We start from the raw sequence: 21,989 nt of genomic DNA, 5'->3' as shown, positions 1-21,989 counted from the left end.
TTCCATCGTCTGCAGAAACAAAAGTAGGTTTGTTTCCATATTGGCTAGGTTCTGAATGAACTTTAAACAATGTTTCATTTCTATATGTTTTGTTGAAATTTAACCTTTTATTTTCACCGAGTTCATCCAAAGATTGAACGTTATATGCTCGTAAGTAAAAAGGATTGTTGTATTTGTGTACATTATCTTTCAGTACTTCCATTCTATGCTGGAATATTTTCATCTGATGTTGGAGTCTTTTGTATGTCGGCGAACATTTTTCGATATTCTTCTACTATGTCAGCCGAATTTTTCTTAGACTCTTGGAAAGATTCCATATTCTCCGCATACACTTGTTGAGGGTCAAGATTTTTCGGCTGTTCCAAATCTTCATCTAGTTCTGTGAAGTTAGTTTCCAAAGGAGGACTTGTTCGTTTCCTTCAGGCTCTTCTAGCTGTTGTTGCTGAACTATTTCTTCCATGTCTGGTTGTATCTGAACTTCTTCCTGTGGAGTTTCTTGTACCTCATCTGCTGGCATTTCATATATTCCGAGACCGTTTTTAACAAGTTCCCTATTAAGCCATCCGCATTCATAACCTTTCTTCTTTCGTTCCGTCTCTATTTTTTACGCGTTTCATGAAGATAGTTGAATTATCATTTACTCTGACACCAAATATCTCGGAGTAAATTCATCCATGTCATTTGGATGATATGCTATTAAATCATATCCCTTAGCGAGCTTGTATTTTCCAGGTTTGAAATTATATCCCATTTGGTGCTGAACCATAAAGCTAAATAGGTTCGGGTCAGTATTTCCTTCCTTGAACTTTCTAATAGCTTCTTTATATCTGTCACTAAAGTCAAGAGTATCTGGGTAACCATAATTTCCTTAAGCATTTTTAAGAATTCTTGGTTTCCTTGTTCTCTACTTCTTTTATGTCCTTGCTCTGTTTGTGGTTGTTGTGTGCAGTGTTTTGAACTGTTGGTTGTGGTGCAGTGTTTTGAACTGTTGGTTGTTGGTGCTGGATTTTGAACTGTTGGTTGTGTGCAGTGTTGTTTTGTTGTTGGTTGTGGTGCATGCCTGTGTCTGTGTCCATGTGACGATGTAAATGTTTTAGGTAGTCCTGGTGCAGGTGCTTCTCTTGGAGGGTTTGGTGGTATATAAGTTCCACCAGCTGGCACATATGTTCCATCTGCAGCATAATGTCCTACCTGACTTTTCGTTCTTAAGAAAGCATTTACTAGGTCTGTTTTGGTCTGTTGTAACTCTTTTTCTTGACTTTCCACAACAGTTGCTCTAACGGCGTCATAGGCACTTTGAACTGCCTGTCTCGTTGCTGCATCTGTTATTTTCGTCATATTTTGTGCTACTTCTCTTAACTCTTTGTCGAAACCTTCAGACTTCAGTTTCTTTCCAGATGAGAAGTCGTTCACTAGTTTCACCTTACTATGAAGAGCTTCGAAGGCGTTCTTAAAGTCAGCATTTTAAAGCTTCATTTGAACTGTCTTCATCCGCTTGTATTTTTGTCCTTATTGACCCTATAAGTTGGGCTGCTTTAGCGTTGGCTTGGGCATCTAACCAGTCATTATTAGCTTTTATATATTCTGCGCTTTTCATTGCCTTTTGCATGGCTGCGTCGTTATTTTTACTTTCTTGTGCTAAGTTTTCATACTGTACGGTTTGGTTTTGCAACTGTAAAAGTTTTTCTGCCTTTACATTTGCTTCAACTTCTTTTTTATACTCATCGCTATCCATATATGTCTTCAGGGCTTTTTGTTTTATTTCTTCATCTTTCAGTACTTTATATTGAGTAGTATGGTTTTTCAAATTTATAACATCTTGTTCCATTTTTGCTACTTCTGCTGCTTTTTCTGACACTTTTTTCGCATATTCCTCTGTACTTAGTTCTTTCAGTTGTTCTTCTTTCTTCTTTTTCTCTACGTTTAACTCATTGAGTTTCTTTGTGTGTCTGTCATATTCTAGTTTCTTTTCGTTTTCACTTATTTGTTTCTGTATGTCTATGTTTGACTTTTTGACATCTGTTATTTGATTTTTGAGTGAACTCAAATTCATTTGACTTTGAGGGTTATAAGCTGTTCCGTCTGCAGCTCCACCATAGCCTGCCATTTTCGCTAAAAGTGCCGCTCTTAAACCTCCACTCTGTGCACCTATAACTCGGTTTAAAAGCATAGGGTTGCTTGACATTTGTTGCAACATAGTGGGGTCATTCATAATTTGTTGTTGCAACTGTTGTTGTGGTGTCAGTTTTACTATTGGATGTTTCAATGCTCTCTTCCTCTTACGTATATTCTTACGTAGCTTACGTGGCATTTTAAGTGAAGTTAAAAAACGGTTTTTGACAGATGTTTATATGACACTATTTGTTCAGCACAAAAAACTACTCGGTCAAAGTGTTGTCAGTTTTGTAAAATAACCGTCCTATCTCATTCTATAATGGAGAAAAGGCTTCTCAAAGTACTTCCTTGGAACGCCTGTAACTTTTCCTGTAGCGACGATAGACCCTTACTTGTCCGGACAAAGTTATACTATTTTGAGTGTTCTACAAAAAAGTCAACAGCGACGACTCTCAAAAACCGTTGTGTAAAAAGTTTTACCGTTGGACAAAAAAGTATATATAGAAAACAAAAAACGTTTATAGTTCATTCAATATTTGAGATGGAACGGTTTGCCAACGGTAACTATTAAATAAAATAAAAAAATAGAGGGGGTTACCGTTGACAAAAACCGTTTATTTCAAACTTTTCTATGAGTGGTCCGAAAAAAACAGTTTATTTTTCATAATGTACGCGTCTCGAACAGTGAAGCCCAATTCAATAGAATACTATCTCGAAAAACAAGAAGCTGACACTGCTATTCAGTCTTTAATACAGAACCAAGCTCAGGAGAACTCAAAAGACTCCCAATTAAAACTTGACTCGAATGTTTTAAAACCACAGCCCGCACGAACAAATACAGCTCTAAGAATAGACCAAAGAATACCGAACAAAGAGTTGAGGTCAAGATTGAAATTACAATCGGATGAGTATTTTTCCCTTCACAACCAGGGAAATACTCCATATAACCGTATCTACACAAATACCGTTAAAGAAACAATAACGGCATACACAAAACTCTGTCAATTGGTCCCCAACCAGGACCAATTGACGGACATTATATGTTCCTACCTTCCCATATTTGCTGAGTGTCTGGAAGGTAGGACATTGTTACAAGCTTGCTTACGTATGCCACCAAATCTCCGTCAACAATTTGCTCAAATTGTACATGAATTTAAAGCTTTTAACAACGGATACGATGAAGATGAAGTAGCAGATGAATTTGGGGAAGAAAAAACATTTTTCCCCTCATATAATACGCCTGCAACAGTATTTCCTACTAATGAATTTCACAACTATTGTGTCGTTCATTTAATTGTTGTGGATATGCCCACAGGTGAAGACATTCTCAGTGGTGACTTCATCGAAGTCTGTATCAATACAGAATTGGGAGAAGATGAGTTGCACAAATTCTCCTACGTCGAACATATATTCAAACCAGCACACCAACTCTTTATCGAAACTGAAATAACACTCACACAAAATATGTCCATCTCATTTAAATCCAAATCAGGACGTCCATACAGAATTTGGATGAACTACGTCCTCTTCCACTACGCCGACGATGACGAAGAAGAGGAAGAAGAGGAGGAGGAAGAAGAAGAGTCCTCCGAATTCACACCAGAAGACTAACAATTTTCCGAATAAAAACTTCATTTATACTAAACATCTTCGGGGCTAGAGGGCACGAAGTGCCTGGAAGCCCCACTACCTTTTTTTTTTTTTTTTTTTTTTTTTTTTTTTGTGTTTTACGTTAATTGTCTTTTGATCAATATATTGCAAAAATGGAGCAAAAAAATCGTAAAGAGGTAGGGCAACGATAGAAAATTTTTGGAAAAAAAGTTCGGAGATTTTAAACGTATCATATTCCCTGCATGGTTTGGTATCTTCCGCCATGCGTTGTGCCAAACATATTGACACTTTCCAATAATTAATTTATGGTATGAGTCACAGAGTTAGATTATAAAAAGAAAGTAAATAATTGCAATTAGAAATCATATATGTCGGAAATCAAATGTTGATGAGCAGAAACCTTTTACTCATCATAAAAGAGATAAATCACTAAAGATTTGTATACATTAAAATTTGATATTTGGTGCTCGAAAACTGTCTGATGGGACTCCTCCAAAATGAACCAATCTATCGCTGAGGACCAAATTAGATGATGTGGATGGTGTATTCTCTAATTCTAACTTAGGAAGAATGGGAACAAAACGAATGACGACAACAACATGTCAAACATAGATTAAATATCTATGAATCAATAAAGTATACGTGCATTGAAGGTGATAACGATCACTTGAGGCTTATAACTCTTTGACTAAATTATGCAATAATTAAATATATCATTTTTATATTTTTATACTGATAGTAATTAATATACTATCCTGCTTAATAAATGGTATGATCAAATTTGTTTGAAAATTTAATTATGTATATGAAACTATGTCTTCTATATAAAAATCAAAATTTTCGGACGAACCTAGATTGAACCTTTATGAAAATCTATCATTTTTGTTAATTGAGTTAATATGAATCTTTTACATATGTATATATAGCATTGATAGCTTATATAATCATGGTTTATTCCATATTAACATATTTTTTCAGTTAAATTTGTTAATAATATCATGTAACAAATTAATTCAAGATTAGAATGTCTACAAAATGCTAACAAATAAGAACAAAATACGATTTCTCGACTTAAATTTTAATATGGAGTAGTTTTTCGTTTAAATCTAATTAAAAATGAATAAAAACTTATCTTGTACTATTTTCATTCAAAGATTTTAATAATGTAAATCATGCATTTTCATAATTCAGTACAGTTCTTTTTAGAATTAAAGTTGATGAGGATGATATTTGTGATTTAAAATAATTTGTTAATGTTCACCTTTTATTCATCACCTTGTGGTATGCCCTAAAGCAATAGCATTATCAATTCTGCTGAATTGATCAACTCAAAATTCCAAAAAAAATTCAAAATTTCAAAAATGAAATTAAACAATTGAATTTTCACATGAAAAAATCAATTTCGAAAAAAATTTGGAAAATCAAAGTATTTGATAATTAGTCAAATAATCAATTTACATCGTTTTTACTCATAAAAAACAACTAATTTTTGATTTTGATATCATATTTGATAAATACTCATTCCAGAGTTGACGTAATGTATTAATTATTGTTAGAGATATTGTTTTCGCAGCAAAATTCTTATTTCATAAAAGAAAAAAAAAATGATTTTATTCCAACAAAAACAAGTAAACAGATGAATGGAAACGTACTATATTTTCATAAATGTAGTAATCAGCGTGTCGGCTTTTGTTTATCATGTTCGAGTCAAAATGTATTAACTTGTAATAAGAAATATTCGAAGATTATATGAAGTATTGAGCATTCTTTGTAGAAATATTTGTAATTCATTACTAACATATATAATAAAGTTGTTTTTTTTTCCTTATTGCAATAATTTTGTCTGATTTTAATAACTTTTCATGTATACGAGTTGTGTGAATATGCATCATAATATGCGTAAATATACTTATTTGCGACGAATAATGTGGTTGCATAATGGAGGTGCTAAATTTTGATTTTTAATATGGGGCTTTGGTATGTATAATCATGTTCTTATCTCAACGTAGGAGTATTGGTGCAATATGATTAAAATTTACGAGGTTGATCTTAAATTGAATAATTCTGGAGTATAAATCACAATGCAGCTAATTCTATGTTAAAGATAGATACAGATTGTAGTAATCAATTAGGGAGTACAAATTCATTCTTTCATTTCTGTCGTATTGAGCAGAAAGGAAGAGATCATAACCCTAGGAAAAAAAGCCCAAATTGTCACTTTTCATAGTACGTTAAACTCAATTCGCTCGGCGAATGCCGAGCACACGTACTCATCATTCAACATAATATTCTCATTCTTTGGTTATTATAGTGCCAGACAACACAAGATTTCAAAGAATTACTTGAGTTTTCAATTAATCTTAATCCGATTTTAGATTTATCGAGAACTCCATCATCACAATCACATACTTCAGTGCGGTAACTACAATTATCCATATACAGAAGGAAGTTCTTTTCGAACAACTCATTTGGAGTCTGTTTTGAAAAGAACTTCTTTCTGTCCGACTTAATTTCATAGTTCCTGATCAACCAAAAGACAGAAACCACACACTATCTACTCAGGAAAGGAGTTCTTTCTAAATCTTCCTTAAATTGAGATTTTACGAGAGATAACCCTTCTATTGCACTTAAAAATGAACATTTTGATATCTTTAGTATCACACATGGTCATATATAGTATTTCATCTACATGAATACATTCATCTTTCGAAGTCTCTCATTAAATGGGAGGCTTCGAAAGATGAATCGTTTTATTCATACAACTTTAAATCTCGAACACATTTAGAGAGTGAGTATATCATTTTATTCTTGTTTTGAGTTTATTCTGATTCAAAATTGCAGTGAAAACAGAAGTTCACACATCATATCTGAATGTGAGCTCATCTATACTTATACGATCTCAATACCTCCACTCTAAGCATAGGAGGTGAAGTTATATAAAAATTATCAGATGCGTTGAAGTCTCAAAAGTATTGCCTGAATGCTTGTTTCATATTTGTCCAAGTAGTTTTGTTGCATGCTAAGTTCGGTCAACGATAGAAATTGAGTGGAAATTAATCATCGAGGAAGTACGATTATGTAAAGTAAAAAATGTTGTGGGATTTTTAATATTATATATTATTTTATAATAAAATTTTTTGAGTCATTTTAAGAAGCACATATAATTTTTTGAATTTAAAAATTAAAGTAGTGTCAAACGAATTTATCACTTAATTTAATACTCAGATTTCTTAAAATTAATGAAAAAAAGGTTTTCTGAGAACTTTTGAGAATGGTTTTCAAATTCCATTATTGAAAATATATAGGTATTGTATGAAATTCAAACTCTATATTTATTAAAATTCTAAATTTTTAATAAAATTACTTTTCAGAGGAATATGATTTTGAATGGTTGATTAATAAGTATAAAAATGTCTACGATTTTAAGGAGGAAATTGTTCCTTATGAGGTATACATCATAACTATATACCTCATAAGGAACAATTCCCTCTTGATAGCTGGGAAACTTTCTCTGAATAACTTATCATTTGGAGAAAGTTTCCCAGCTATCTATTAGAAACTAAAGGCTGTGAGGCACTAATATATAATCAATGCCTCATAGCCTTTAGTTTCTTATTAAAAACGAGAAAACTTGTTCGAAATGATAAACAATTTCGAACAAGTTTTCTCGTTTTAAGGAGGGAATTGTTCCTTATGAGGTATACATCATAACTATATACCTCATAAGGAACAATTCCCTCTTGATATCCTGGATATTTTTGAATATATTTTTTGAATTAAAGTTCTCAAAAGTATTATCAAAAGTGATTTTTTTAAATATCTCCAATTAATTAACTAATTAAAAGTATTATATTTTTAAAATTAAATAGTTTTTCAATTTTTTTGAAGGAATTGAGATACTTCCCACGACAATAAAATTGAGAGGTTTACATTATGACTGATCTTAGCATGCAACAGTTTCAATGAATAAATGTATTGTTTTTTATAATTTCGATTTATTTTTAGAAAATATTCAATATAAACCTTTATTGTGTTATTTACATCTCATAAATTCTCTGTCTAAATCATATAAAAGCGCGTTTTACCCCTATGAATCAAGAAATTCATTCAATATTCATGGCATATTTATTAAATTTATACGATTTACTAATAATCAATATTATATCCTCATAAATAGCAATATATTTTGGTAATCTATGATAATCATATACAATATTTGAAATCAAATTTTCATTAGTTTAGGTTCCTTGTTAATAGTAAACCATTATATTTAATACTAATAATAAAATCTATGTGTCGTATTGAAATTCAATAAAATTACTTATTCAGTCCAAAAAACAAATTAGATAAAATTTTTCTTTTTTTATGTAATTTTTGTTTTTCATTTTTCTCAAGATCCTAAGTTATGTTCTAACTTTTGACATCATATCCTATCATGCTAGGCTATATATTATAGCATATCCAAAAGGCAAGGAAATCTATCAGAGAAGCCTTTTTGACCTATCGTTGCCCTACCTCTAATCGTAATAGCTTATTCAATTTTTCTGAAAATTGTCAAAACATTTAATACAAATTGGATTATTTGGATATACATTTTAATAATTTGAATAATATTTTTCATCGTTTTAAATTCAATGATTTACATTAATTTCGGTGGATAACTGTTTAATTTCATATTAAAAAAAGACTCATATCAATGCATTATTATAAACTTCAAGCAGATCATACGGTAAATAAAGAAAAAAATCTGATAAAGAACATCAAAAAGAATTTCAAATGCAAATTAGTTATGTTTAGCAGTATATTGCATAATTTAACGCCAATTCTAAGAAGCTAAAAAGCTTTTTAAACACATATCGTATTATCAGACAATATTAATGTTAAAAAAATTCAGTAAAATACTCTTTAGAATAAGTTCAATTTCTGTAAATCTAGAGAGTTATATGAAGAAGAATCTAAATCAGATCATATTCGTTCTGTATTTATTATTCAATCACTGATATGCCATATCGAAAACAACAATAATTCATAATTCATGAATATCATTCTTTCCAAACAAAATCCGAATTTTTTCTAGAAACTTTTGTTTTGAAAAACCTTGATAGAAGGGAGTTGGACATGGAGCAAAGCAGAATTATCATCTTTCAAATAAACATTACAACATGTTCCCGATTTATTTGAGTATAACATTTAATGTATTTAATTTATATGGATAGTTTAATAGATATTTATATCAGTATGAAATGATATCAAAAAAAATCATATAAAAGTATAGATAACTCTTCATCGCCTCTTTCTAAATTTTGGAATTACAGGCCGATTAGTTGATAATCTATCTGGGTCAAAAATGAAATCATATTTTATAGTTCCAATTATTCGAGAATTATTAACTGCATTCATTTGAATACAGTGATTTCCCTTTGTGAAATCAGATGGAAACTCAAAATTAAAATTAAATAGTTGTTCATTGTTCTTGCCAATTGTGAATTCGTCTACCCTGATAAAATTAGTAGAATTATCTAATGCTACTTCAAGTTCTTTTACGAGATCATTCTCTTTCACATCAATTGCTCCGAATATGGTTATTCTTCTTTTATTATATTTAGAATAAATAATTGATATTTCAACTGGATCGATTAATTTAAACCCATAAGCAACTGATCTTGATTCATTTTCATTATATCCTTGGATTTTTGCTGTCAAATTATGAGTTCCTATATCAAGTCGACTTGGGATTGTAATGTTGATGTTATATAAATTTATACCATATTGGAGTGGGATTAATTCAACTTGAATTATCTCATCATCAATATATATTATAATAGCAATTGGAAAAGAAATGTTGCTTTCAATTGTTATTATCGCAGAAGCATTTTCATCAATGCCTTTCAATAATGTATTTGTGATACTGATGAATTTCAAGACAGCAAATTTGGTTAATTGATAAGCTTTTATCTCTGGTCCTATCTCAGAAGTATTTAGTTCTAAGAAATTTGTGGTTTCTAGATTAATTGTTCCTGATTCAACTTCATGGACCTTATTGTTATTGATATAACAATCCGAAATTGTTAATGAGGAGCTATCATCTGTTTCAAAAATTCTATACGCATCGCTATTGCTAAAAATGCAATCTCTGATAGTAATACTTGAATAAATATAAGCAGAAATAATGCAATAAGACGTACCGGATTCGTTTGCTACAACTCCATTGATAATAAGGTGGTCAAGGTTTCCATCAAAATTACTATGTCTAAGTGGACCATCACCAGATGTAATATTGGAAATGATTGAATAAGTAAAAGAATTATTATTTACATATGAAGAAGTAACATACCCAGAATAGTGATAATCCGATTGAGTGTTTGATATATTAATATTTTTGATAATAATATGACCTTTCTTACAGCGTATCGACGGTCCATTTCCTTTTGATCCAGTGAAAGTTGAATCTTTCACATAATTTAAGGAAGAATCGGAAAGCTCAGAATTTGAATGCACAGCTGAATATTCATCCAAGTTAATAGTAGTATCTAGGGAATGAACTTGATATTGAACCAATGATCCATCTAATTTGGAAATCAGACGACCATGAGAATCACTATTTTGATTATTAGTATTTGCAAAGAAGATTGTTTTATAAATAAGAACCTTTTGGTCTCCTTGTAAATCAATAATTCGTTGATTGAAATTTGAAAAAAGTAGATCATGGATAAAACAATTTTTGTTTTGATTATTAATGATTTTACTCTGTGTAATTGGTATATATTCTTCATTATTGCAGTAAAATGAATTCCAAATATCATCAATATCGCTGAATTTCATTGGATTACCGTTAAAATAGTAACATATGGAGTTAAAATTAATTTGATTGTAATTTTCATGCATGGCTTGTTTAAATACACTCTGGATTAGAAAAAATTGAATCGCATTAGCATGTTGAAGTATGGTATTAATAAAATTCAATGATCCTAGTGCCATTGTTAAATAGTAAATATTAAGTAATTCCAATGCCAGAAGTAGGGGAAGAAAAAACTTTAAAAAATGAAAATTCTTAGTAATAAGGTAATTTTTTTCGAATACAAGAATAAAATATGAGTCACATATGTCTATTTAAGTTAGGGAAAAAAGTATAGCCGCAAAATGAATTCAAATTTTTGGAAGTTTTGTCAAACCATGCCTGATCGAATTTCTTTTTTAACCCATGTATTAAAAATTTTAACATAAATGTGATATTGTTCATCGTTTTGAATTGAATAGTTTACGGCGTCAAAAATTTTCTCACTGGGTTTTCGTCTATCAATCCCAGCTCATTATATACGCAACCAATCAAAAATCTGATATGGGAGTCCAAGGCTAACTTTTTGTTGTCTACCTAATAAAAGAGGAAGCAGCATTAGTGAGAATAATCGCAAATATTCAATTTAAATTATCTTTTTATTCTTAATTTAAAGTGACAAAAAGAATAAAAAACCTATTCTAAGGCATGTTGTTATGTAAATGAGACTAGACATCATATTTTATGTTATGAAAAAAAAATATTTAGAATTTTAGAACAAAATAAATAGAAAAAATAGCATAACTTATGGATGTGCGTATATTAAATTTAATAAATTAAGAGAAATTATTTTTGGCGCCAAAATTATTCGTTAACTCTCAAATTTTTCTGAGTCAATAAGCCGCCAAAAAGTGTCATTTCTTTATAGGAAAGGAAACCTATTTGACGAACAATCCGGACACTAGTGCCTCAGCGAATTTCCCCAAACCCACCAATCCCCTCCCTGCTGTTGTGCACCATCGATGGAAAGTAAGTCATCAATAGTCTCTTTTCCTGATTTCAAGCTAACGTTAGATCATTCATGAAAGAAATCATTGCCTTTCATCAGAGACTTTCGTTATAACTGCGCTGCTCTCAAGTTCATCTTGAGAAATTTACGTAATAACTGAATTCCCAAAGTTCTTTAGGTGATCCAAAACACTGTAGCTGCTTGAACTTTGGACGAGCCTCGCACCCCAGAGAATAGAAATCCCAATCTTGCTCATGTTTAGTTGAATTAGTATGCAGCAGTACAGCTCTGATACCACAAGATCGTGATGTATACAAAGTCACAACGCTATTTGATTCAACAACTAGCTAGTTTTGACATCAAATTGCAAAATTTGACTTCGTTATGAGCTCTTTGTAGCAAAAATACATTACACTTAAAGACTAGTTGCTAGACTGTAGTAGTTTGTTCGTATATATCTATTTTTCCCCAACGTATTGCATACTACATTTTGACAAGACTTGCAACCTTATAGTAACCTCGTTGGGAATTGTTCAAGCAAAGCGTAGGTAGTTAAGGTCGAGTAAGAGTTCTTCTTAAATCTTTCACTGAATGAGTAGGTGTTGGAAGAACTGTTCTCTGAAGCGATACAGTTGCGCTACATGTTCGTCAACTTGTCTAGAAATAAATATATCATTTGTTTTATACGTTTTTTCGTAATAAATCTATTTGTATTTGTTGTATTTGAGTATGAAGATAACAAAAACTACGGCATAAGACGCAGTACACTGGGCTTCGTTGCCATTTTATTTACCATGTTAAGAATAAACTTAACAGACATGCTTTGTTTTCGACGAAGCCATCTAAAATAACGTACATCTAAATAAAACTAAAAAACTGTAAAATTTCTTTATTTGATAGTATACTTCAAATTATGCACTATACCTTCTAGAATTCTATAACACTCTTGCATATAATTTTTTTAAAAAAAAGTTATATCTCGACAAAAATATGATTTATCAATAGAGTATGTAAATAAAACTCATTCGCAGTATTAAAAAAATCGTAAATCTTTCCAAAAAAATTGAATTACAAATTTTAAAACTTAAAACAACATTTTTTGAAGCGAAAAAACGAAATCTAATTTTTTTTGGAAAATTTAGAATAAACAGAGCTCTTTAACTCGTCGAATACAAATTGTTTTCAAGTTTTTTTCGACCGGAAATTGAACTTTTAGAGTTTATACAATAAGATTCACTGTTCCATAGTTTACCTACAGATTCGGATAGCCATGGAGAAATAGTTGGAGATCTCGAAGATTACTATTATCATATTCTGTTAGAAATAGATTAAGAATTCAAAAACATTTGCAAATTTCGAGAAAAATTTGGCATTTGAAATTATTATTTTTGTCTAAATGGCATAATTAATGCAAAAATGCAAAAAGTTTTTGGAATACACAATTTTTACGATAAGAAAACTTAATGTTTTGGTCGAATTTTGAATTATTAGAAAAAATTAGTATATGAAATTTGGAAATTTGCACCCACAAAAAAAAAAAAAAAAAAAAAAAAGGCATTGGGGCTTCCAGGCACTTCGTGCCCTCTAGCCCCGAAGATGTTTTGTCACTTTTCTGTCACTTTTCAGGGAAAAAACATTTTTATTGTATATAAAATGAATTTTACAAAACCACCGTTACCCTTCTTTGGAAATAAGAGTAGATGTAAAGATATTCTATTGAGAGAACTTAAGAAACTACCGAATGGTCTAACATTTGTAGATTTGTTCGGTGGAAGTTTCTATATATCTCATTTGTGCCATACTGTATTTCCTGACTCAAAGATTATATGCAATGACTTCGACAACTATATGAACCGTCTCAAACATATACCAGACACAAACAAAATATTGAGTGAGTTGAAAGAAAAGATACCTATAGGTAAGATGGAACGTATACCATTAGATAAGAAAAATATGTCAGAGAGGTTTTGAAAAAAGCAGAGTATATTGACTGGGATAGTATATCTTCTAGGACTATTGTATAGTGGTTCTATAAGAGTTCATGACATTGAAACACTTATGTCAAACGTTTTATATCTTAACTATACAAAGGTTTTCAAAGAGAACATAGAAAAATATACTGAGGGTATAGAGTTTGTGAGATGTCGTTGGACAGAGTTGTATGAAAAATATAAAAACAAGGAAAATGTTTTCTTTATAGTAGACCCGCCGTTCTATAACACATGGGATTTTCAATACCAAGTAGACTGGACTTTGAGAGACTCTTTAGAAACTTTAGACGTTTTACATAACCATCCATGCTTTTACTTTACATCCGATAAAGTGGTTTGGAAAGTGTCATGAGATGGTTAGAGGACATACATGACTATGAGTTTAGATACGATAAGATAGAATATGAGAGAGGTCCTATAAACCGGAGAAAGTGTCATAACAAAGAAATTTTATTGGTAAGTAAATGTGGTTTGAAATAGGACTACTTGTTTTAGGTTTTTTCCATTGTGTCATTTACTTATTTGACGTGGCAGAAAGATATAGAGAATATGAAGATGAACCAATACCAGCAAATGTTCAGCATATGTACTCGTAAGAGATATTTTTATCTAATATTAAAATGGACGCACAGAACTTAGCGAATGCACAGCAACCTGGACAACCAAACCCAGAGAATATTCCAAATGAAGTTAGAATACAAACTGCAATGGCAAACTATGGTCAAGTGCCAACAGATGTACAAATGCAAACTGCCATGTCAAATGACGCTGCGTTAGGTTTGCCACCATGGTATGCAAATATGAGATGGAAAGAGTTTTATACAAACCCTGAAGTGGGATATAAACAACTCTATGCAGATGACGCGAACACAGGAGTTGACCCAGAGTATGTTTTCTACCAGAGGAGAAATAGAATGTATGAGCTCCAGTTAAAAAATGCTATGGAACTCAACAGGAAACGTAAGAGACTAGGTGGACATTAGATTTTTACATATAGTAAAATGGGTTTCTTTGGAAGAATAGGAAACTTCTTTCGAAATGTTGGAAGAGGTATATGGAATGGAATAAAATCTGTCGGAAGAGGAATTTGGAACGGAGTCAAAAATATTGGTAAAAGAGTAGGTCAGTTCGTTGGTATTATACCTAAAGACCCTGAACCAGAAGAACAAGCTCCTGTTATACAACAGCCTGAACCTGCACCACAGTCTAGTTGGCAACCAAATCCAACACCTCAACCGTATTAAAATTATATTTTTACCGTTCGATAGTAGTTGTATATGAAACTAAGTTCTAAGTAAAACGCGTGGTATAATGGAATTATTCTCTTTCTTCCATCTGTAGTAAACCATACTTGAAAGTCTGAAATACTTCCACTTGGTGGTTCATATAGCTTTGTAGGTTTTTCGTAAAAGTCATTTGCCAAGCATAAAAAAGAGTTTTGTGCACCAGAAAATGAAGCATGAACTATAATAGCATCTGAGTCGAAAACATTTTCATATGTTCCATTAGGGTTTTCGACTTCATAAAAGTTCGGGTGTACTGGATATGCTGCAGGCTGATTTAACATCCTCAAAAATCTATACCATGCCAAGTTGTTATATTTTGTAGAAATATAAACGTCTTCTCCAAGGTCTTCTATTCTATTGATTTTAACAGTTGCATTTTTCCTGTCATATATAATATCGAGATGGTACTCTCCTTCGTCAATGTTGTACTGTTTTGCATATTCGAGATAGATATCGTTTATTTTTTCTTGAAAAGCTTGAAGAGTTGTTTCTAAGTTTACAAGCAAATTCACTTGTAAAAGTTTTCCCTGTTCAAATTTCTCATACGTATGTTTTTCTTTGTTATAGTATCGAACTTCAAAAGCGACCGTAAATGGGAAACCATGTATGGCTTCTGAAATGAACTTCATTCTACGAAAGCCAACAGCTTTTGTGACGGATGGGTCTCTTAGCCATCTCAATGGGTAGTCAAAACGATAGCCTTCATGCTTTACGGTCTCTGTCTCAAACTTTTGACCGACATTAGTAAAAAGTTCATCTAATGGTTTAGTTGTAGCAACTCTTGAATTTTCTTTTTCTATTGAAAGCATATTTTATCTAGAATAAAAATGTCGAAAGAAACAGCGTCTATGAGAGAAATACAACACAACCGACAACTCATTTTGCAAGCTCTAAATAAGAACACAACAAACTTTTCAAACTATTCTAAGATATCTGAGTCATTGAAAGAAGGAAACTTAAAACTGACGATAAACCCAATGACAGATGAGTTTCTGTTTCAAGACAGTAAGAACCATACTGTCTGTGTAAATCCAACAAAAGGAACTTTAAACGAGAAGCCTATAAAAGAACTTCTTTTGAAAGCAGATATTGACAACAAAGCTGACAAAGAGTATGTCATTGAAAAAGTTCAAGAAGAACATGACAGAGCAGATGCAACATATGCAACAAAAGAGGATGTTGAAAAGAAAGCTGACAAAGAGTATGTTGACGATGAGTTAGCTTAGCATATCTGGCTAGTGGGTTAGTGAAGAAGGCAGATAAGGAATATGTGGATGAAAAAGACAATGAAATTATAAAAGGGTTGAATGGTACCATGAACGGACATCGAAGATTTTAGAAGGTAAAGCCAATACAGGGTGGGTTTCAGGATGTTTAGACCTTAAAGCGGATAAGAACCATACACATACCATTGCAAATATTACAAACTTACAAGAAAAGTTAGATGGCAAAGCTGACAAGAACCATACACATACCATTGCAAATATTACAAACTTACAAGAAACCTTAAACAGTAAAAGTGACGTTGGACATACACATAACTTCTTCTCAACTGTTGGTATAGAAAGTATTTTAGGAACGATTGAAAAAAACTGGTGGGGGTGGATTATATTTTAAACCTCCTAACTTTCCAGAAGGTTTAACATCGGATAAAGACATTAAATGTAGAAATGTCTATGTCATGGAGGATGAAAAAAAGTTAAATTCACTGCTCAAGATTTATATGATAAAAAAGCTGACAAAACAGAGCTTCAAACGTTAAAGACAGAAATACTTCAAACACTATATCCTATAGGTTCTATTTACACGTCAATGAACTCTACCAGACCAGAAGTAGTACTTGGTTTTGGAACTTGGACTCAAATAGTCGACAGGTTTTTGTTTGTGCAAACTCTTCAAAGGAAACAGGTGGAAGTAAAACGATTTCAGGTGAAAACTTACCTGCACACAGTCACTACATAGATTTAACTACATCTGAAGCAGGTTGGCATAAGCATAGATTTTGGGATTGGTCAGCAATGAAAAAAGGTAAAGGATATGATGTTAAAGACGACGTTCAGTTTGCTATAAATTGTTTCTGGGTAGCACACAGGGAGAAGGAAACCATACACATCGCGTTTCAGGGTATACGCAAACAACGGGACAAAGTAAAGACTACATGCCACCTTACATGACAGTTTACGCATGGTATAGAAATGCTTAGTCGTCATTTTCAACTTCTTTAGCATATTCGTCAGGAGTTGTCTTATATTTGTTAGGAACTGTCTTTGAAAGTATACCACCTTGAACTTTGACAAGTTTGAAACGAGGTCTGACAATAGTAGTTTTATCTTCTGCTTGCAGTCTGTACATTTTGCCATGTTTGCCTAAAACTTCATAATATTCTCTTGTATACTTTCTTCTATTTTTACGAACACGAATGTGAGTACCTGTCGAGTTCCCATTGTTGTCATAGTCAATAGTATTTTCATATGGGTCGCGTTTAGGTATTTCTATTTTTACTTTGTCACCTTTCTTAAGTTTGAAGCCTGGCATTCTTTCTTGTTTGTCTCTTTTGACTAAACTATTAAATATATAGTCTTTCTCTAAGTCAGGGTTGTTTTTCATTTCTTCGGGGGAGTGGTTTCCCAAACCTTTTTGTTTACGGCTATTGTAAATATTTAAAACTTGTCTCATCTTTGCCATGGAGAAGTGTCTATATTTGTCGTCATATGACATTTCATTTGCTTCACCACCTTGTGGTTGGTTTAAGTCTCTTAAGATTTTTATACAACTGTCAATGACACCAAGAGCAGAATGGTTTTGGTCGACAATGAAATATTGGTTTACATTTTTTGAACGCAGATAGTTTTTAATATCGTCTGATTTGAAAGAACTTTCACAGTCAGATGTCAGTTTTGTTGGATGGTATTTGTCAACAAATATTGTCAAAGCAGTTTTCACATCTAAAATATTTTTGGACCATAATGGTATGGCTTCACAGTATCTTGTGTTTTGACCGACAAATATTAGCCAGTATGGTGGTCCATCTTCTCTATACCTCGGAATGTTTTCCAAGATATCCATAAACCAAGCATTTGGTGTTGAACTAAAGATTTTTACCATGAGTGCTTTCTTTTGTTGCTTTAGAAACATACGGGTCCTTGTTTGAATTCGTCATTTTTAACCCATAAGAAATGGGTTTATTTGGCGCATTAGCAGGAGTCGCATCTAGATTTTTACCCGCAGTGGGAACACTAGCCAGAGGTGCATTTGGAATTGGAAGGAAGATTTTGAGTACATTAGGTATACTGAAAGAGAAAGCACAACCTATTATACAAACTGTACAGAAAGGTTGGGATGTAGCACGAGATGCAGCAAATCTTATTCCAAATCCTGAAACAAGAGGAAAAGTTCAAGGATGGATGGACAATGTAGGAAGACAAGCAGGAAACTACTATAACAAAGCAAATGACTACTATAACCAAGCAGGGCACTACATGGACCAAGGTGAAAGATTCTTTAACAGAGGATATAACCATGCACAACAGTGGGTAAACAACAACCAACCGCAACCGCCTCAAACGTGGGGAATGTAAATTTTTTTACTGAGATGAAATGAACAATACAGCATTGAGACAAATGGGCTCAAGATGGATTTGTCGGCTTCCAGCAGTTACACCACGTGTTTGTAAAGTTCTTCCTATACCTCAGGAAGTTTTAGACCGACTTAAAAAACCTAAACAACCAGTTGAAAACAAACCAAACTAAAATTTTTTACTGAGATGAAATGACCGAAGAAGTTGAAACGGTAGATTTGACACCACAAACAAAAAGTTCAGAACCATTGTCAAAACCTGTCAAAGAACTTACAGATGAAGAGAAAAATTCAATAATAGAAAGTGTGAGGTCTGGAAATACAAACTCTAACTACAAAGTCACTTTTCATAGAAATGGAACGGCTAGTATCTCAAAAAAGAAACAGACTCTCACAAATAAAATATTGAAGTCTGAAGGAGCTTTCGAGACAACAGATGGAAAAGTTTACTTCACTGACCAACAGTTCATTATAGAACATCTCATTGACTTAGAGTCGAAATATTCTAAACTTTACAACAAACACAAAAAGTTGAAAGGAAAACAAAAACAGATGGCATATGACATTTATGAAGATGTTAACGACACAACCATACCTGCAAGTGAGGTAAGGTCAGATGAACCGAAAAGTGACGAAAAACAGATAGAAGAAGGGAAGCCAAAAACTGAAGAAAAAACAAAACCAAAGTTTAGTTTGGAGACTAAACCAAGCCAACCTTCATTAGCTGGTATGGGTTGGCGTCAAAGACTTTTGGCAGCAGGTGGTTACGTAAAGTAAAGAAAAAACAGTATATTTTTCAAAAAAACATTTTTTTATTTTATTTGAAATGTACGCTGAGTTTGTTGAAGAAGACCGTTGGGAAACTTGTTTGTTAGATGAGAAATATGAAATTCACTGTTGTGAGTCATTTGAAGTCAGAAACAAAAAGACAAAAAGAGTTTTAAGCGAATGGGAGCGAAATGACGGATATGCTATGATAAATATGAGTGGAAAACACTATTTTAAACATATTGTCATTGCAACTCATTTTATACCGAACCCTAACAATCTACCTCTTGTAGACCATATAAACCGTATAAGAAACGACAATAGACTTGAAAACTTACGTTGGGTTACTTGTTCTGAAAACAGTAAGAACAGAGGCAAATTTCGAGATATTGTATTCGAATTTGTCGACGAACTAGAAGATGAAGCAATTGAAATTACAGACTATGGTAAGCATACGCTTGAGTTTTACTACTATAGCGAAGAACAAGACTCTTTCTACCTTTATACCGGTGTAAACTATAGAAAATTACAAGTATGTTTTACTAAGGCAGGTTATGCTTATGTAAACGCTAGAGATACAGATGGAAAAAACGTTCATATACTTCTTAACAAATTCAAGAAGCTATATGGCATACCATTTTAAAACAGTATATTTTTTTATTTTTATAAAAATGCCCCCGTATAGAATGGACAGAAGGTCTGCTAGAATAAAAGCAGAGTTAGAAAGATATGGTTGGAGAGTTTCGAAGAATTTTAAATATAGGAAGGGAAGACCCATAAAAGTCTATGACAAACTGGCTGGTCTGACCTATGAAATGGACTTGGAAACAGCACGCACAAATTATCCAAACAGACTTGAGAGGTTAGAAGAAGAACGTCTTATGAACACGCCTTTCGATGTTAATGAGCCTCAAGTTGAAGGACACGACGGCTTTGCCAGGTTCTACTGGAAACATGACGAACAATTGCATCCTTTGAGAAGGAAAAAAGGAAAAGGTGAAGACGCACATGCTCCCATGGAAAGAACAAGATATGCATATGAGAAGTATCGTGAAGTTAGAAGTAAAATTACTTCTGGTCGAACCTTTACAGTAAATTTTGAAGAAGGAAAGAACAAAGAAGGCTTCATGGGTGTACTTGCTGCCATACAAGACGGAAATAAGAAAGGACACAATCTCAGACTAACCGTAACAGATTTAGATGGTCATATATACTATGCGTATGGCAATGTCGCAACAGCCGCACAGCTTCTTGACGCTTTCAAGACTACAAAGAGAGAACAAATGTTTGACTCCGACTCAGACATCTTAAATGCGATTGAAGGAATTGCAAGCGTGAAGTTTGAATGGTACCAACCCAACCCTCAAGCAGTCAGACAACATGCTGGGTATTTCCCGTTCATAAACAAGTCTGACATTGACTTAACAAGGTATGGAATTTACAATTCAATTGAAAAAATTGTCAATGAACCTTGTATTCTTACATGTCTCAGGAACTCTGGTCTTGTTACAGATGAGAAGATGAAGTATCTTGAGTCATGTGTGAAGACAAGATACATTCTTAGAGGTCAATTGACAAAAATTGCACCGTTGGCAAATGTGAATATCCGAGTCAACATTCCGACTGAGAAAGGTTCTTCACATGATGACTATGTTGTTGACTTCAAATTGCCATGGTTGAAGATTGTACTTGTCCACAACCACTTCATGTTGAACGAAAGTCTTACAAACCCATTGTTCGGAAAAGGCAAATGCAACATTGTCAGAGCTGTTAACATTCTTTTCGAGAAAGGTTTGTTGGAACCAATTCCAGATGACAAGCTGACAGAAACTTTTGTACCAAAAGACGAAACAAACTTTTCATTGTTGGTAAGACCAAAAGTTGTTCCGGACAAGGTTATAGCACAAAAGAAGTACACAGCTCCAAAAGGAGTTGGATTGTTCGGATACCAACCTGAACCAGAAGAACTTCCAATGAGGTTGCAAGAACTTCAAGATGCTATAAACAAACTCCCATTGAGACATCCAATCGACGTCAAATTGTATTGGAGAGCATCTGAGTTAGCTCAGAAAATTTTATATGAAACAGGTTGCTTTGACGATGTTTATGAGATAACAGGCGAGGTTTCTCAAAAGATAAGAGACTCACTTGAATTTCCACGAACCGGACCCATTGGTTGCGACAAGTTCGACTCATATGAAAAGATATACTATGTCGACCTTAACGCTGCGTACATGAGGTTCGTCCAATATATTCCAACTGGAATTCCAAACGAAGATGGTAAGTTCCCGGGAAGGAACTATACAGTTGGAAAAGTCATACAACAACTCTATGATATTAGGAAAGCTTCAAACCCCAAACTTGCAATGACAATCAAATTGCTTATGAATTCGACATGGGGGTATTCCATTAAGAAACCTCAAAAGATGAAGAGTAAACACTATGAGAAGGTCGACAACTTTGTTGAAAGGTTCTCCCCTTTTGTTTTGAAGTACGAGTTCACCGAAGGTCAAGGTGGCTTAGTAACCACAGTAAAACCTATTGTCGAACATTGGTCTTATCCTCAGTTCGCAAAGGCAGTCCTCGACAACTACAACAAATTCTTCTCAGAGGTTAAATCCAAAGTGAAGGTATACTACGAGAACATCGATGCACTCATGACGAACGAAGAAGGATACAACAAACTCATTGAAATGGGTTTAGTCGGTGAGAAGATGGGCTGTTTTAAGCTAGATAAGGTATTTTCCGAAGTTCATGTAATATCCAAGCGCAAGTACTGGGCCATACTTGAAGACGGCACAGAAATAAAACATTGCATGAAATAAAACATTGCATGAAGTAAAACATTGCATACCAT

General features: G+C 32.9%; 12 protein-coding genes and 1 pseudogene across 13 annotated transcripts, besides 2 other annotated features; 9 read left to right on the top strand and 4 right to left on the bottom strand.

Moving 5' to 3' along the window:
* Nucleotides 1-2,061: 2,061 nt before the first annotated feature.
* On the bottom strand, nt 2,062-2,311 carry TVAGG3_0810190 (protein of unknown function, DUF4106 family; the record flags this gene model as incomplete). The annotated part of the gene is made up of 1 exon (XM_051247695.1): nt 2,062-2,311. A coding segment is annotated over one exon (250 nt), but the record flags the coding sequence as incomplete, so codon positions are not given.
* A 470-nt stretch (nt 2,312-2,781) lies between these two features.
* TVAGG3_0810180 (uncharacterized protein) lies at nt 2,782-3,726 on the top strand (the record flags this gene model as incomplete). Its single annotated transcript, XM_001318284.1, has 1 exon — nt 2,782-3,726. The coding sequence occupies one exon, from the start codon at nt 2,782-2,784 to the stop codon at nt 3,724-3,726; it is 945 nt and encodes a 314-aa protein (XP_001318319.1).
* Nucleotides 3,727-5,952: 2,226 nt separating this feature from the next.
* Nucleotides 5,953-6,000: a mobile genetic element.
* Nucleotides 6,001-8,938: 2,938 nt separating this feature from the next.
* On the bottom strand, nt 8,939-10,747 carry TVAGG3_0810160 (pectin lyase-like family; the record flags this gene model as incomplete). The annotated part of the gene is made up of 1 exon (XM_001318283.1): nt 9,010-10,611. The coding sequence occupies one exon, from the start codon at nt 10,609-10,611 to the stop codon at nt 9,010-9,012; it is 1,602 nt and encodes a 533-aa protein (XP_001318318.1).
* Nucleotides 10,748-14,121: 3,374 nt separating this feature from the next.
* TVAGG3_0810150 (uncharacterized protein) lies at nt 14,122-14,484 on the top strand (the record flags this gene model as incomplete). The annotated part of the gene is made up of 1 exon (XM_051247694.1): nt 14,122-14,484. The coding sequence occupies one exon, from the start codon at nt 14,122-14,124 to the stop codon at nt 14,482-14,484; it is 363 nt and encodes a 120-aa protein (XP_051083169.1).
* An 18-nt stretch (nt 14,485-14,502) lies between these two features.
* Nucleotides 14,503-14,745, top strand: TVAGG3_0810140 (serine threonine-protein phosphatase family; the record flags this gene model as incomplete). Its single annotated transcript, XM_051247693.1, has 1 exon — nt 14,503-14,745. One exon carries the CDS (start codon nt 14,503-14,505, stop codon nt 14,743-14,745), a length of 243 nt encoding a protein of 80 aa, XP_051083168.1.
* A 2-nt stretch (nt 14,746-14,747) lies between these two features.
* TVAGG3_0810130 (uncharacterized protein) lies at nt 14,748-15,596 on the bottom strand (the record flags this gene model as incomplete). Its single annotated transcript, XM_051247692.1, has 1 exon — nt 14,748-15,596. One exon carries the CDS (start codon nt 15,594-15,596, stop codon nt 14,748-14,750), a length of 849 nt encoding a protein of 282 aa, XP_051083167.1.
* A 237-nt stretch (nt 15,597-15,833) lies between these two features.
* Nucleotides 15,834-21,989: part of a mobile genetic element that runs on past the window's edge.
* Nucleotides 15,954-16,990, top strand: TVAGG3_0810120 (annotated as a pseudogene). The gene has a single exon. A coding segment is annotated over exon 1 (1,037 nt).
* Nucleotides 17,298-17,892, bottom strand: TVAGG3_0810110 (uncharacterized protein; the record flags this gene model as incomplete). The annotated part of the gene is made up of 1 exon (XM_051247691.1): nt 17,298-17,892. A coding segment is annotated over one exon (595 nt), but the record flags the coding sequence as incomplete, so codon positions are not given.
* On the top strand, nt 17,964-18,365 carry TVAGG3_0810100 (uncharacterized protein; the record flags this gene model as incomplete). The annotated part of the gene is made up of 1 exon (XM_051247690.1): nt 17,964-18,365. One exon carries the CDS (start codon nt 17,964-17,966, stop codon nt 18,363-18,365), a length of 402 nt encoding a protein of 133 aa, XP_051083165.1.
* Nucleotides 18,385-18,537, top strand: TVAGG3_0810090 (uncharacterized protein; the record flags this gene model as incomplete). The annotated part of the gene is made up of 1 exon (XM_051247689.1): nt 18,385-18,537. The coding sequence occupies one exon, from the start codon at nt 18,385-18,387 to the stop codon at nt 18,535-18,537; it is 153 nt and encodes a 50-aa protein (XP_051083164.1).
* TVAGG3_0810080 (phage tail repeat-like family) lies at nt 18,557-19,141 on the top strand (the record flags this gene model as incomplete). Its single annotated transcript, XM_051247688.1, has 1 exon — nt 18,557-19,141. The coding sequence occupies one exon, from the start codon at nt 18,557-18,559 to the stop codon at nt 19,139-19,141; it is 585 nt and encodes a 194-aa protein (XP_051083163.1).
* Nucleotides 19,191-19,775, top strand: TVAGG3_0810070 (His-Me finger endonucleases family; the record flags this gene model as incomplete). Its single annotated transcript, XM_051247687.1, has 1 exon — nt 19,191-19,775. The coding sequence occupies one exon, from the start codon at nt 19,191-19,193 to the stop codon at nt 19,773-19,775; it is 585 nt and encodes a 194-aa protein (XP_051083162.1).
* On the top strand, nt 19,819-21,957 carry TVAGG3_0810060 (DNA/RNA polymerases family; the record flags this gene model as incomplete). The annotated part of the gene is made up of 1 exon (XM_051247686.1): nt 19,819-21,957. One exon carries the CDS (start codon nt 19,819-19,821, stop codon nt 21,955-21,957), a length of 2,139 nt encoding a protein of 712 aa, XP_051083161.1.

Source organism: Trichomonas vaginalis, chromosome VI (assembly GCF_026262505.1).
Source record: "Trichomonas vaginalis G3 chromosome VI, whole genome shotgun sequence".
Lineage (NCBI taxonomy): Eukaryota > Parabasalia > Trichomonadida > Trichomonadidae > Trichomonas > Trichomonas vaginalis.
The sequence above is the reverse complement of the archived record's forward strand: the minus strand, read 5'-3'. Positions and strand labels throughout refer to the sequence as shown.